Here is a 15,401-nt window from a genome sequence, read left to right on the forward strand (position 1 = left end):
CTTCCTGGGTCTCATCTGCGTGCCGTTTGGGGGGTTCTCAAGCTGGGTACCACGATGCACCAGGAGTGTTCCCCAAGCTATTGGCCATTAACTAAAATTGGCAAATCACTTGCTTTGTTTAAAAAACATACAGGGATCAGCGTGGGTTCAAGGTTAACCTGGCTGACAACAGTCCCTGGCGGGATGCAAATGAGGAAAGATCACCAGAGTGGCAGTGGACGCCCAGGGCAGCATTTGCGCCTCCCAGACTGCAGGCTGGGAGCCAGTCCCTACCCCGGCTGAGGGCAGAGTCTTTATGTCCATTGGAGGAGAGATGGCCACGGTCGCCCGGTCTCCAGGTCTCATCTGGGGCAAACATCGTGGGGCAGAGAGAGAGAGACATGGTCCTGGGAGTCAGGCCGGTTTAAGTCACAATCCTGGTGCTGCTCGGACCTCCCACCCCCTGAGCCTCAGTTTCCTCCACTGCAAAATGGGGAGAGCAGGGGCCTGGTTACACTGCTGCCTGCGCCACCACCGGCAGCCCATATCTGAGTGGCGGTTCGAGTCCCGGCTGCTCCACTTCCCATCCAGCTCCCTTGGGCCCCTGCCACCCCTGTGGGAGACCTGAGGGAGACCAGGATGAAGTTCCAGGCTCCTGGTTTTGGCCAGGCACAGCCCCAGTCCCACCTGGGGAGTGAATCAGGGGATAGAGGCTCTGTTTCCCTCCTTCCCTCCCTCCTTCTACCTTTCAAGTAAACAGAAATGAAAAATGTTTCTTGGGGCCAGTGCTGTGGCACAGAGGGTTAAAGCCCTGGCCTGAAGCGCCAGCATTGCATATGGGCGCCGGTTCAAGGCCCAGCTGCTCCACCTCCGATCCAGCTCTCTGCTCTGGCCTGGGAAAGCAGTAGAAGATGGCCCAAGTCCTTGGGCCCCTGCACCTACATGGGAGACCCAGAAGAAGCTCCTGGCTCCTGGTTTCAGACCGGCTCGGTTCTAGCCATCTGGGGAGTGAACCAGCAGATGGAAGACCTCTCTCTCTGTCTCTACCTCTCTCTATAACTCTGTCTTTCAAATAAATAAAATAAGTCTTTTTTAAAAAAAAAAGTTTCTTAAAAATGGGGAAAACATTCTGCCTCCCATACTGTTGTAAGAAAATCAGTGGGAAAATGCGGGAGAAGCTCCTAGCAGGTGCTCGCCCATCTCACGGACGCACTGGCGAGCGTCAGCAGAAACCGGAGGAAGCCGCCGCCACCTCCACCTTCATCCGGCGGGGGCCCTTTCCAATGCTGTATGGAAAAAACATGCAAACGAGTTAAATATTCAAGCACGGAGCTCGGTTAAATAAACTCATTCAGAATGATGAAGATTGTGTTGGCAAATGTTTACAAGGAAGTTGAAGCAGCGAAGGAAATGTTTATGATACAATTTGGGGGAGAAAAAACTAGGAGGAAAATAGGATGCAATATGGTCTGTGCAGCATGCTAGCAACTGCGCACGGACCGATCTGTGATCCAGCAAGAAATCCAGGAACATGGACTCCGAGAGGCGGCCGGCGTCTTCCGGGGAGCATCAGCCTTTTCTTTACAACTCGTACTGCGTTTCACATTCCTATGTCAGGCTGCAACTTTCATTTCTCTTGTATTTAACCTCATGTTTAAAATAGAGCAAGTTATGATCAAGGAAGATCCACTTTTAGAAAACGTTGTGTGGAATAGGAGAGAGGGAGAGGGAGAGAGAGGCCAACACCCACCTACCTGCTGCTGCCACGGTTAACCTTGGACCCACTCGAACTCCTGCCTATTCGTATTTTTAAAAAAGATTTATTGATTGATTTGAAAAACAGAGACATAGAGACGGGAGGGTGGGGGAGAGGTCTTCCATCTGCTGGTTCACTCCCCAAATGGCTGCAACAGCCAGGGCTGGGCCAGGCTGAAGCCAGGAGCCAGGAGCTCCATCCAGGCCTCCCACGTGGGTGCAGGGGCCCCAGCACCTGGGCCAGGCACATCAGCAGGGAGCTGGATGGGAGTGGAGCTGCCGGGTCTCAGAAAAAGGACGTGGGTGTCACAAGCTGCAGCTGCACCTGCTGGCCACAGTCACTGCCCCCTCCGCGCACGCACACACTATTGTTTTTAGCAAAGCAAATGATTTGCAAAATTCCTGGGCCCTGTTCTCGGCAAATAGCTATGCTGAAGATCCGGCTGTTGGGCAGAGCGTGGCACAGAACCAAAGCAGCAACCAAAGTACCGCGGGGCAGGCGGGACTGAGCGTGTGGCTCGCTCTGCTCCTTGCCAGCTGTGTGACCTTGGGGACGTCAGAGCTCTGGGGTGCACGTGCGTTAAACCCCCGCCCCTCGCAGGACCCGGCAAAATCTCTGGCACAAAGCAGATGCCTAGAGCAGGGCTCGACAGATGCTGAGTCTGGTGTTCAGGTGTTTGCTTTGTTTTCATTTTATTTGAGAGGCAGAGACAGAAGACAAGAGATCTTCCATCCCCTGGCTGACTCCCCAAAGGCCCTCAATAGCCAGGGCCAAAGCCAGGAGCCAGGAACTCCATCCACATCTCCCACTTGGGCGGCAGGGACCCGAGTACTTGAGTCCTCACCGGTCCCCTCCCAGGGTGCACTTTCATAGGAAGCTGAGATAGGGAGTGGAGGAGTGGAGACTCGAACCAGGGATGCCCGTGTCTCACGAAGCAGCTCACCCCCTGCACCCCATGCCTGCCCCAGATACCAACTCCATCCAGGCCTCCCACATGAGTGACAGGGGCCCAAGTACTGGGGCCATCAGCCACTGCCTCCCAGGCACGTGAGCAGGGAGCCGGATCAGAATCAGGGTGGCCAGGACTTGAACCTGCGCTCCAATTTGGGATGCGGAACTCCCAGGCGGCGGCTAAACCCCCTGCGCACAGCGCCGCCCGTGCTGTGCTGTTCCGGGGGCAGGCGGCTGCTCCCCGCTCGCCGGCCTCTGCAGCGCCCGCATCATCTTCATTTCCCGCCGCGCGGCCGGCCGGTCCCCAGGACTCCCGGGCTCCTGCAACTTTCCGTGCGGGTCACGGAGCGCTGCAGTCCAGGGCTTCATCTTCAAAGTGCTGCCGACTCCTCCGCTGCCCTGGACGAGAGCCTTTGAAGTGCTGCAGCGCCCCAACCCCCGGCCGAGCCGATCGGACAAGACGACCTCGGCCGTCCCTTCCCATCCTGGTTCCCACATCCCCTGGAGCGCCTTCATCCCCTTCGCCCGGAGGTAAAGCGGCTGCGCTAGCGCCCCCTGGCGGCGGCTGCCCTCGGCTTCGGCCATGGACTCCGCTCCAGTCCTCCACCCAGGCCCCTTCCACAAGCCTTCCCTGACCTCTCCTCCCAGGGCCTGAGCCCTGTCCACACCTTCCCCGCAGTACAACCGCCCTGCTCTGGACGCCGGGCTCCTGGCAGGCTCCTCCTCCCAGCCCGCGCCCCTCGGCTGCAGCTGGCACAGGCAGATGCTCCAACTGCGCTGGCTGAGTTAATTAGGCCCTCTGCCCCCCTGCCTCCAGGGTGGATCTCACTGGGAAGCCAAGTCGGAGGGTCCCTCTGTGCCTGGCGTCCTCTTATTATTTTTTTTTTTTAGATTTGTTTATTTGCAAATGAAAGTTACAGAGAGAGAAAGAGGGGAGAAAGAGAGAGAGAGAGGATCGTCCATCTTCCATCTGCTGGTTCACTCCCCAGATGCTGCAACAGCCAGGGCTGGGCCAGGCTGAAGCCAGGAGCCAGGAGCTTCTCCCAAGTCTCCCACGTGGGTGCAGGGGCCCAAGAACTTGGGCCATCTTCCACTGCTTCCCAGGCCACAACAGAGAGCTGGATCAGAAGTGGAGTAGCCGAGACTCAAACTGGTGCCCATATGGGATGCCAGCTCCGCAGGCCTAACCCGCTACACCACAGCGCTGATCCCCACTTTGCAGTTCTTATAGCTGTAGATGGCCACCCCTCTCGTTCCTCTCGTCAAACCTTGGTGGCAGGCACGCTCCAGATGGGGACCCCGAGGCGGGAGCCTGGAGGACATTTAGCCCATCTTAGCCACACAGGGGGATCCCTGGGCCCAGAGAGGGGGCGCAGTGCTCGCGGGGACGCCAGCGAGTCAGGGCTGCGGCCGGGACCAGGCCTGGCTCCCACACTGCCCACTCCCACACTGCCCACTCCCACACTGCCCATCTAGGGCGCTTCCCTGGCCCGTCTTCCTTCCTGTGCCAACTCCTCCGGCCAGAGGGCCCCGCAGCCTCCCTCCCTCCTTCCTTCTCTCCCTCCCTTCCTCCCTCCCTCCCTCCCTCTCTCTCTCTCTCTCTCTCACACACACACACACTCAAGTGAATAGTGGCACTGCCCCGTCAGCCTGGCCCAAGCCCACCTGGCTGCCCAGCCCCAGCCGCCCCTGTCTCCTCCAGCTCCCTCCAGCCCTGACTGGGGCCGCTCTCCCCACCTCTGCCCCAGGGCCTGGGCTCTTTTCCCAGCACTGATCTGCAGCCGCCCGGGGGACTCTCACCGGCCAACAAGGCCCAGGTGGCGCTGCCCGAGCTCCGTCTACTGCCCCTGTGCACCTGTGCGGCTGGCTGGCACCAGCTCTGGAATCTCTGGGAGTGAGGGGCGGAGCTCAGACCTGTTCTCAGGGCCCCTGGCCCACCCTCCCCTTCCCCCACAGCCTCTCCCGGGCTCGGGGAGGAGCTGGGGCCACACGCCGCCAGGCTCCCAGGCTCCCTGAGCCCTCTCACCCCTAGGGGTGGGCGGGAAGGGTCTCCACTCACCTCCTTGCCGGTGGTCTCACAAGATGCTAGGGCCCGAGTGGCAGGGGACTCCTCGGTGCAGCTTTCTCGTTCGAGCATCACAACAGCTTATGCAGGAGCAGGTGTTGCTGGTCCCATTTTGCAGATGGAGAAGCTGAGGCTCGGAGGTCACAGCGCAGTGTTTCCTCGGCGTCTTTGGCCAGGAGACCCTTTTTCACGTGAAGGCAAACCCAAAACCCATGCTTCAGCACGGCCCACCCCGGCAGGCCCGGTTCTCAGCCCGCAAGCCGAGCTGACACACAGGACGGGGGATTCCAAAAGTTGGTGGAAAGCCGCATTCAAGGATGAGCTTATTTTGGTGCGAAATTTTTTTGAAATCCATGCCTCTGAGGGGTCTCCAAAGGGCTTATGGGAAATTCATTTTATGAAAAAAAAAAAAGGTATGAATGGATTTGAAAAATTATCTGCACCAAAATAAATTTATAGCAAATCTTTTGAAATACGCCCCTCCTACCCCAGAGCCCCCCCCGTGCCTGCCTCTAGTGCGGGTCTCCCAGGCTCTGGGCACCGCAGTCTGCAGGCGAGGTCTTACGTGGGTGTGGACTTGTCCGACTCCCAGGAGACCCTCGGCGCCCTGGGGCCCGGCCTCCGTGAAGACCCTCCGCCCAGCGTGAGCCGTCCATGTTGATCTGGGTTTTTGCCCAAGTGAGTAAGAGCAGAGACTCGGGAGAGGGCTCCGAGAGTGGGAGAAATGGCCCGTGTGACATCGGGGACGAGGGGACAGTAAACAGACGAGCTTGGCTGGAGCAGAACGGTGTTTGGGAACAGTGACTGATGAGGCTGAGGCCTGGGAGAAGCAGCCACGGCATTTAGATGGGAAGGCAGGGAGCCGCGAGGAGCCACGGGACATCTTGGAGCCCGCAAGCAGCAGCCGGGAAGCCGCCTGGCCCAGGGGGTAGGCAGAGTGGGGGACAGAAGAGAGCCCCAGGTGGGAGCCAGGTGGCATCGAGGAGGTGAGGTCTGGGCACCCGGGGCGGCCGCCCTGCTGGGAGCCGGCTCCTTTGTGCTAAAGGCTCCTGGTTTGAACCTCAGGTGTGGGGACTGGTCCCTGGACGCTCCCTCTGTGCCTGGACATCTTCCTTGTCCAGCAGGGACCACCCTGTGCCTGGGAAGCTTGCAGGTCACTTGGATGAGGAAAATGTGCCTGGAGCCCTAAGCCCACAGCAGGGCAGCCCCGTTGGCCCCCTCGGGTGGCGGGGACCGTTAGGACCCCTGGCCCAGTCCTGGCCACCTCAGGGCTTTCCTGCCAGTAGCCTCCCCCTGCCCCGAGACGCGGGACCTCGGGGCACAGATGAGGACCCCTCACTGGCAGGAGGGGCTGCGATAAGGCTGGTGCAGGAGCTCAGGTGGCAAGGGTCACAGACAAAGGGTGACAGCGTTCTTGGTGACGTTCGCCATCCCATAGTCATTGGCTTCTGGATTGCATGGGGAAGGTGGAGGCGCCAATCCTGGGGTTCACAGGGCCCCGCACCCCATACCATGGGCAAGAATCACCTGCAGTCCAGTACTCATTGAGGCTGGGCTGGAGCCAGAACCCAGCCCCCCAGCCAGCTCCTCGGCGATGCTTTCTTTAAGTGGCCAGGATTTCCAATGCAGGGCTTTGAACCAAAACAGACGCGGCTGGGGGCAAGGAGCTGGGTCTCAGTTTTCTCGTAGGTAGAATGGGTAAATCTTCACCAAGCTTGCAGGGCTGCTGGGGAGAAATGGCTTCTACCGCCTTGACAGAGGTCAGGAGCTGCTGCCCCGGAAGTGTGCAGAGCGCTGGCTCTGTGGTCTTATTATTAATTACCACCATCACTACTATTACTGCCGTCACCTTGGCTCGGAACACTCTGCATCTGGGCAGGGCCGGTCTCCACATCCTCAAACCACAGGAGCCTTCCCGGGCCTCCCTCCCTCCCACCCCAGGAGGAAGAATCAGGATGCTCGCCGCCGAGTTGCACGGCACCCGTCAATCATTTCCCACGCAATTTCCCCATCAAATTCACCGGCGCACCTTGCATGCCGCTAGCCCGTCTCCTAGTGGGCCATCCTCGGTAGGCGGTCTCCTCTCGCCCTGGGCCTCCCCGAGTCTCTGAAACTCTTTTTCCAGGCCTTCCTGGAAGCCGAAGCCTGCTTTGCCCTTTCCAAAATCCCCGTGTCGCCTGTCCCTGGTCTCTGCTTGGTCCTATGTGAATAGCACACAGGTGAGGCTCGGAACAGTCTTCCCCTTGACCTTGGACGCTGCTGCGCTCACCCAGCCTGCCCTGCTGCCTGCAAGGATCCTAAGGGAGGACCAAGGTCGTTCTCCAAAGAGACACTTAGTGCTGATCTGGGAAGAGCAGAGGCCAGGGGCAGGCGACACGGGGATTCACATGTCCGTGTGTGTGTGTGTGTGTGTGCGCGCAGGCACATGAAACACACCTCCCTCTGTGTCTCTCCGGTGTCTACACCCCTCGCTGCACACACTGCCCCCCCCCCAGGTGCTGTATCCACCTCCTCCCAGCCTCCCACCCTCCCCATGGGGCCGCACCTGCCACACCCACCTGGAGCCCCCTCCACGGCAGAAACCGCGGGCCCTTCTGGCTGAGCAGCGAGGAGACACCGGGCACCAGGGGAGGCAGAGCTCAGCGCGGGAAGCTGGGCCTGTGTATTTGCATGGCACACATTTGTCTCCGACTGTTTTATCCGCCCCCTGAGCCTCCGGAAGAGTTCTCGATGTCTCCGCCCGCGCAGGGAGACCAGCTCAGCGCCACGCACGCATGTTCACAGAAGCCCAATATAGACTTCCAATTATCTTTTAATTTTGCTCCTGTCTTCATTTGTTCATTTCACTTTCTCCAAACAGGGACTTGGGGGGAAGAAAAGCTGTGATTTATGGAGTTTGAAGTCAGCCGGCGGAAGTCTCGTGTTCACCTGCTGGATGTGGAAGGAGTCTCAGGGCGCCGCCGACAGCGCACTCCAGCCCTGCACAGGAGACAGCAGCTCTCGGGGCCCCAGAGCCCCCCTTCGTCCGTCCTTTGCTCTTTCCCTGTTCATCTAACTCTGCGTTGTCTCGGTGTCTCTAGTCTTGATGCCCTGGCACCTGAGACCAGGGGCTCTGGGGGTTGGGGGAGGGGTACTAACCAAAAGCTAGCAAATGGCTCAGCCAGGGGCAGAGCTGTCCCAGGCAAAGCAGCCCAGGGGGCACCCCCCACACACACCCGCTGCACCCAGCTTTCCAGGGCTCTGACTCTGGACCCACGTTCCTGCTCTCACCACCCCCGGCCCAAGGAGCCAACATCTGAAGACAATCTGGAGCCCACCCCCCTCACCCAGGTACTCAGACCAGCCACCCTGAACCTGCTGCCCTGCCTCTGCCATTGCTTCCTGCGCAGCTGTCACTCACGCAAGGAGGAGCCTCCTGATTGGCCCTGCCGGGCTGCTGTGTCCCTCCTCTTGGGAACCATGAGTAACAAGTTCCTGTCAGCCCCACTGTACCCAAGCGACAGCAACGCCCACCATTTTTATTACAACCTTTATTTATCTGAAAGGCAGAGTGACACAGAGAGAGAGAGACAGAGAGAGAGCTTCCCTCTGCTGGTTTACTCCGCAAATGCCCACAGCAGTCAGGGCTGGGCCAGCTCGAAGCCAAAACTGTATCCGGGTCTCCTCCGTGAGCCGCGGGGGCCCGGATACTTGATCCATCATCCGCTGCTTCCCCGGGTGCAGGAAGCTGCATGGGAAGCAGAAGGAGGCCTCCAATCCAGGCCTGCCAACACGGGATGCCGACGTCCGAAGCGGCGTGCTGGCCACAGTGCTAACGCTGGCCCCAGGAAGACCCACGTTTTGAATTCATCCCTGCTAGGGCTGTGTTGGCTGAGAGGGTGGCAGGAAATGCTGCCGCAGGATTCAAATCCGGGCCGTCTGACCCCTGACCTTGTACCCAGCCGCAGGTGCCAACCTGGAGGCCTCCCTGCCCCGTCCTGGCTCTAGGTCCCATCTTCCCCATGCTTACCTACTTCCTTCTAGGCCACCCCCATTCCTGCCCATCTAATGCCAGCTCCACCCTGTCTGTCATAGCCTGGAGCAGGGACTTTGTCACCTCTCCAGGAACCAGCGTTGTCACACCCACCGTCCCCTCGCCAGCACACTCGCCCCCTGCGGGGCCACAGTCCCCACATCTATGTGCAGCTGCATGGGAAGCATCTGATCGATATTGGCCGATCGGTCAGTCAATCATTCTGTGCCCCGCCTTCCTTTATCAATGCCCGAGCGCTGCTTTCTGGACTCCTTTGTCCCCGCCTGGATGCTGGGAAATCCTTGTTAATTTCCACGGGCTCTGAGCCTCAGCTTCCTCGCCTATACCCCAGGGATGAGAACCCCGGGGCTGAAGCACTGGGAATACGAAATTCTGCCCCAATGCCTGGGTTCCTGGACTTCATTCCTCCGCCACTCCCCTTGGGTGTACAGGGAGCACTCGCTCAGCCACCACCCCACCCCGCGAGTGGGGAGGGACTTCCAGTGGATGGGAAAAAGCTAACTCATCTTTCACTTCCAAACCCACTAGAAACTCCCAGGGTGACGTGAAAACCCGAGTGTCAGGGCTGGCTTCCGGCCCGGTGGTGACCCCAGTTAGGAGGCCCACGGCCGAGAGCCGGCGCTGGGCTCCTAGCTCCGGCCCCCACCCCCCCACCCCCCCACACCCCCACACCCCCGCTAACACAGCCCTGGGAGCCAGGGGTGCCGGCTCACGTGCTAGGATTCCTGACACCACCACCCATGTGGGAGCCTGGATGGGGCTCCCGGCTCCTGGCTTTGGCCTTACCCAGCTCCAGCCGATGCAGCCCTTTGGGGAGTGACCAGCGATGGATCTCTGTCTGTCTGCCTATACCTCTCGAATACATTTTGAAGAAAGAAAAAAAATGGATTTTCCTGGGATGCCCCGCCCTGCAAACCTCTGCTCTCAGAATGTCGGGGGGGGGGAGCCTGGAAATCTGCCTTTCTAGGAAGCATCCAGGGAGTCAGGTGCCTGTGGGATCCACAACCACGATGTTGACCTGGGTGGGGGGAAAAGGAACCGTCCCCCACCCCCTACACCTGCCAAGAGGTGACCCTGGGGCAGGTGAGACCTCACCCGGGGCCGGGCAACTCTGGAGCCTGCACACAGGGACCGGAAGTCCCCATTTACAAGCAAAGTGTGAAATGGGGTGGGGGTGATGCTCGCTGACAGTCTCCCCGGGGCTGGGACCCTGAGCTGCGATCCGTCCAGAGGCCCCGCCCCACTCCCACCCGGTACAGGGGCCCGATCCCTGCTGGCCACTGTCCTGGTGACGTCCAGGGCCGGCCCTCAGGCGCTCAGAATGGCGGGGGAGGAGAGCGGGTGCTGTGCGGGGCGCCTTTCCTGCCACAGCCCACGTGACAAAGGCGATCAGGAGACCCAAGGGGAGGGAGGCGACCCGGGAGCAGGGAGGCAGTGGGCAGAAAGGCCCGAGGGACACAGCCTGACCCTGAAGGCTGGAGCCACGCGGACCCGGCAGGAGGCGGGGACCTTGCCTGCTGGGGAGCCGCGGCCTGTGCCCGCGCCCAGCCATGAGACAGCAGGCAGGCGGTGAATGTGGGGGGAGTCGGAATTTTCTCCAGGAGTGAAGCTTCTACTTCCGGTTTTCAATTAGAAAAATAGAGCCAAGAGCTCACATCCCCACGTGGAAGCTAAGCTCTGCAGAAGCCCCAGGCCGGGTGGATTCCCCCCAGCCCATCCCCTGCTCCGGAGAGACCCCTGGAGCCTTGGTCAGGGGAGGGGCAGAAGCAGTCCCTGCCCGGGAAGCGCCCCTCCCCCCACGGCAGTTACATCATCGTGAGAATGGGGATGGAGGAGGAGGAGGAAGAGGGGAGGAGAGCAGAACAGCTAATATTGACCCAGCCTGGGGCTCAGGGCTCTGCACCCGTTAACCCGTTCCGTTCTTACCACAGCCAGGCAAGGCGTGGGTGCTGTCAGCCTCCCGGCTTCACAGAAGGAAAACAGAGGCACAGAGAGGTACAGTCACTCGCGTGAGGTCACACAGCTGGTAAGTGCAGAGCTGGAGTCTGGACCCTGGCCCCCCAGCACTGGAGAGGGGAGTGGGGGGCTGTGACAGGTGGCTGGGGTGCAGGCCTTCCCTTGGCCTCTGTCGGGTTGGAGGGGTCATCGGGTTTTGAGGGAGAGGCGGTGACCCCCGGTCCGGCTCCTCTCTGGATACCAGTGCGATGTGTTTTCCTGGACTGCTCACCGCAAGGCCGGTTTCTCTGAACAAACTCGTCGGGCGGGAAAGGAGGGCAGAGGCGTCCGGGGGCCGGTCAGGTGGCTTGGCTGCCTTCCCTGGCTCCGGCCTCCCCTGCTGCGTCCCGGGCCTGAGCAGTGACTCGCTGACCCCCACCGTGGGGACCTCAGTAAGCAAGGTCCATGCCCGGCCGCTTGGCTGCACCTGCCCCAGGACTCACCACACCCCAGCCTCCAGCCCATTAGATTTGCAAAAGAGAAGACAAAGCACTTGCTCAAAATAAATAAATAAATAACCACCCCCCTGCACTTCCTGGGATCAGGTGACTGTTTGGCTGAGCTTCCTACCCATCGTGTACCCGCCGGGCACCCTCACCGTTCCCCGACTTCTGGCCGCAGGGCGTCACTAGCTCAGCCCCTGGGCCGCCCCCACCCCCAGGGGAGGATCGTGGGATCCACAGGAGACCAGCCGCCGAGCTCTGCCAACCCGGGGCCCCAGTGGTCACCCTCTGCCAGTTCAAAGTCACCTCTGCTCCGACTTCTCAGCCAGCCGGCCAGCGCCAGCCCAGGGCTCCCTCCCACTCCACGCACGCAGCAGGATCCAGGAACCTATCCCTATTGGGCAATTATTAATCGGATTCTTGACATTCCTCAGGCCCCGGGCGCCGGAGGAGCATGCTCCCGGGAGCAGTGGAGGCCCCGGACTGGCATTGGGACATGCAGCTGACAGGCAGAGTGCTGCTGTCGGCCGCCGCCCTGCTCCTGGTGACCGCAGCCTACAGACTGTACAAGTCGAGGCCTGCCTCGGCGCAGCAGGGGAGTGGCAATGCCAAGGCCAAGGCCGAGGAGGAAGCAGAGGGCTCCGGGCAGCCTGTCGTCCAGGGGGCTCCTGCAGGTGCACGGCAGACGGGGCCGAGACGCCGGAGGGTCAGCCAGGGCGGCAGCTGTGAGGATCCAGGAGTCCTGGCCTCGGAAGCTTCTTCCAGAGACGGGAGGCCCCAGAGCAAAGGCTCCAGGGAGGAGCCGCCGGGCAGGTGGCACCCAGACTCGGAGCAGGTGCCTCCTCGCTTCCGTGGCCGCGAAGCAGGAACAACGGTTGGCGGTAAGCCCAGCCCTCCCCACTGCCTCCCGCCGAGCAGTGAACCCGAAAGCTGCCCAGCTGGACTCGCATCAGCGGCCGCGGACGGCAGCGGTGTGGGTGGCGAGCCTGTTCCCCGGGGGGGCGGCACGGTGCCGGGGCAGCCGGGGCCAGGGGAGCGGGAACCCTGCCGCCAGCATTGCATGGCCCCTGCAGCAGGCCATAGTGACATGAATCCGACCTGGGTCTTCACCCGCGTGACGGGGGTCAGCAGGGAAGAGGCCGGGGCCCTCCAGGCGGCGTCTGACTTGGGCCTGGCCCTGCACCAGCAGGAGGGCGCTACCGACGCCTCCTATACCTTCTCGTCGGTGGCTCGGGTCCGCGTGGAGGAGAATTTCATTCAGCAGGTGGAGGGGAGGGGGCTCGGGCTGAAGGGCAAGGTGTACGATTACTACGTGGAATCCACCTCGCGGGCCGTGTCCAGGCGGGCCCCCCAGACAGCAGCCTTGACTGAGGCTCCTCCCCCAGGGGCACTGCCAGGCCCCCCCAGAGCAGGGGTAGCCTCCAGAGGCCCGGAGCAGAACACGGAAGATGGAGCGGAAGCAGCCGCCTCCCCACCGCCTGTGCGGGCGCCCTCCGCACGCGGCTTCAGCAGGAAGGAGAGCCTCCTGCAGATCGCCGAGAACCCAGAGCTGCAGCTCCAGCTCCGGAGCTTCGCTGCCCCGGCTCCGCCCAGCCCAGCCCAGGACGCCGAGGCCGGCTCAGCCGGAAGCAGCGGCGAGCCCCACATGCAGCTCGTGGCCGGGACCAATTTCTTCCACGTTCCGCTCACCCCCGCTTCGGCCCCAGACATCCGCCTGGATCTGGGCAATTGCTACGAGGTTCTGACCTTGGCCAAGAGGCAGAACCTGGAGGCCCTCAAGGAGGCGGCCTACAAAGTGATGAGTGACAACTACCTCCAGGTGTTGCGCAGCCCGGACATCTACGGCTGCCTGAGTGGGGCGGAGCGGGAGCAGATCCTCCAGCGGCGGCTCCGCGGCCGCAAGTACCTGGTGGTGGCCGACGTGTGCCCCCAGCGCGACGCAGGCCGCCTCTGTTGCTATGACGATGCGCAGGATGCCTGGCACCTGCTGGCCCACTTGCCCCCTGAGGCTGTGTCCCGGGGCTGTGCCATCTGCAGTCTCTTCAATTATGTCTTCGTGGTGTCCGGCTGCCAGGGGCCGGGACGCCAGCCCTCCAACCGCGTCTTCTGTTACAACCCCCTGACGGGCATCTGGAGCGAGGTGTGCCCTCTGAACCAGGCCCGCCCGCACTGCCGGCTGGTGGCCCTGGCCGGGCACCTGTACGCCATCGGGGGCGAGTGTCTGAACACCGTTGAGCGCTACGACCCTCGGCTGGACCGCTGGGACTTCGCCCCGCCACTCCCCAACGACACCTTCGCCCTGGCGCACACGGCCACGGCGTGCGCCAACGAGATCTTCGTCACCGGGGGCTCCCTGCGCTACCTGCTGCTCCGCTTCTCGGTCCGGGAGCAGCGCTGGTGGGCCGGCCCCACGGGGGGCAGCAAGGACCGCACGGCCGAGATGGTGGCGGTCAACGGCTTCCTCTACCGCTTTGACCTCCACCGCAGCCTGGGCATCGGCGTGTACCGCTGCAGCGCCAGCACCCGGCTCTGGTACGAGTGCGCCACGGCCCGGACGCCTTACCCGGACGCCTTCCAGTGCGCCGTGGTGGGCGAGCGCATCTACTGCGTGGGGCCCCGGCGCACTCTCTGCTTCCTAGCCGACCACATCTCGCCCCGGTTTGTGCCCAGCGAGCTGCAGAGCTTCCCCGCCCCCCAGGGCACCCTCCTGCCGACCGTCCTGACCTTGCCCGCCCCTGATGTGCCTCAGACCAGCGTCTAGCAGTCCCCCTGCCGGGCTCCTTGTGCCAAACCAGGAGGCAAGGAGTGGCGCCCGCCGGACCCGTCACTCTGTGAGCTGCGCCTGCGCCATCAGCTGCCCAGGAATTCGGCCATCAGGAGGCGAATCCTGATCCTCCCTCCTCACTCGCTGGGGGGTCTCGGAGGCGTCGTCACCCTTGGTGGGCTGCAGGGTCCACTGTGGAAGACAGGAGCCCGGGCCTGGGGCCCCTGGGCAGAAGGCATCACGTCGCTCTGTAACCTTGCTTCAGATCTGGATTTCCGGGTTGAGGGGGAGAGCTCAGGGGCCTGGGGGCCCCTTCCAAAGCCTGGGCCGCTGGGCCCCAGCTCGGTGGTTCCCAGAGGCCCCTGGAACACACCAGTGGGGGAAAAATACCAAGGCAGGTGGCTCTAGCAGGACCAGGAAGGAGCCCGGGCCAGGGCGGTGGGGGCTGAGGAGCAGAACAGCGCAGGCGGAAGCAGCCCCCGGGGACTGTGGCTTGCAGGGCACATTGACCAAAGCCGGCTTTTCTTCTGCTCATTACCTGGACGGAAGAGAAGCATCCACTTTAATGAGCCCTCTTCCTGGAGAGGTCTGTTCAGAGTACAGCTCGCCCCGTAAATGAGGTCTCCGGAGCACGAGGGGAAGACCCCTCTGAGCCCGGCCCATGCCCGCTGCACTGGGCCTGGGTCTCAGGATCCATCCGGGCAACCCAGTCCTCCTGTCCAGAAGCTGGGACACCACCACCACTCGGCACCCCTGTGCCGTGGGGTCGTCACTTGCCCCCTTCGGACAGGAGAGCGGCGCACGATGGAGCTCAGGAGCCCCGGAGCCCAGCCGCAAGCCAGGGAGGTGGGAGGAGCACCAGGGCAGGGCTGGCAAGGCCAAGTTCAACACTCGGGCCTGAGAATCTCCCAGGATCCCACGGGGGTGGGGAGGGTGGCTTCAGCCAAGACTCAGAGGCGGCGCTGGTGTAGTGGCAGCAGCCTGGGCCAGTGGCGGCGAGGGGAGGGGGATGTTTGAGAGGAGAGCCAGTCAGGGAGCTGGGGGCGGGTAGAGCCAGGCGTGCCGCTGGCGAGGAGCCCAGCGAGGACAGGATGGCCACCAAGCAGGTTCACTTGCAGGACCGGCTCCAGCCCGGAAGCCTGTTGCACACCCATGGTGGGGACCAGGAAAGTGGTACAAGGCAGCAAAATTTGTTGGAGACCTCAGTGGCTGGTGGGTGTGGCCTTTGTAATGAGAGGAGAGCAGAGATCGGGCCTGGGCTGAGAAATGATGTCCACTGGGCATCTCATCTGCCTCCCTGAGAGTCTCACAGCAGACATCACTAATCAAACACCGTATCTTTCCCTGATGGGCCCCAGCTGTCCCAACACAATGTCCCAGGCAGCCACTGCCCTTAGATCAGAGCTGGTGCATTT

General features: G+C 62.0%; 1 protein-coding gene across 1 annotated transcript; it reads left to right on the plus strand.

The window, feature by feature from the left end:
- The first annotated feature begins 11,676 nt into the window (after positions 1 to 11,676).
- On the plus strand, positions 11,677 to 15,040 carry LOC133760582 (kelch domain-containing protein 7A-like). The gene has a single exon (XM_062193122.1). The coding sequence runs from the start codon at positions 11,677 to 11,679 to the stop codon at positions 13,981 to 13,983; it is 2,307 nt and encodes a 768-aa protein (XP_062049106.1). The 3' UTR covers positions 13,984 to 15,040.
- Positions 15,041 to 15,401: the final 361 nt, after the last annotated feature.

Source organism: Lepus europaeus, chromosome 5 (assembly GCF_033115175.1).
Source record: "Lepus europaeus isolate LE1 chromosome 5, mLepTim1.pri, whole genome shotgun sequence".
Taxonomy (NCBI): domain Eukaryota; kingdom Metazoa; phylum Chordata; class Mammalia; order Lagomorpha; family Leporidae; genus Lepus; species Lepus europaeus.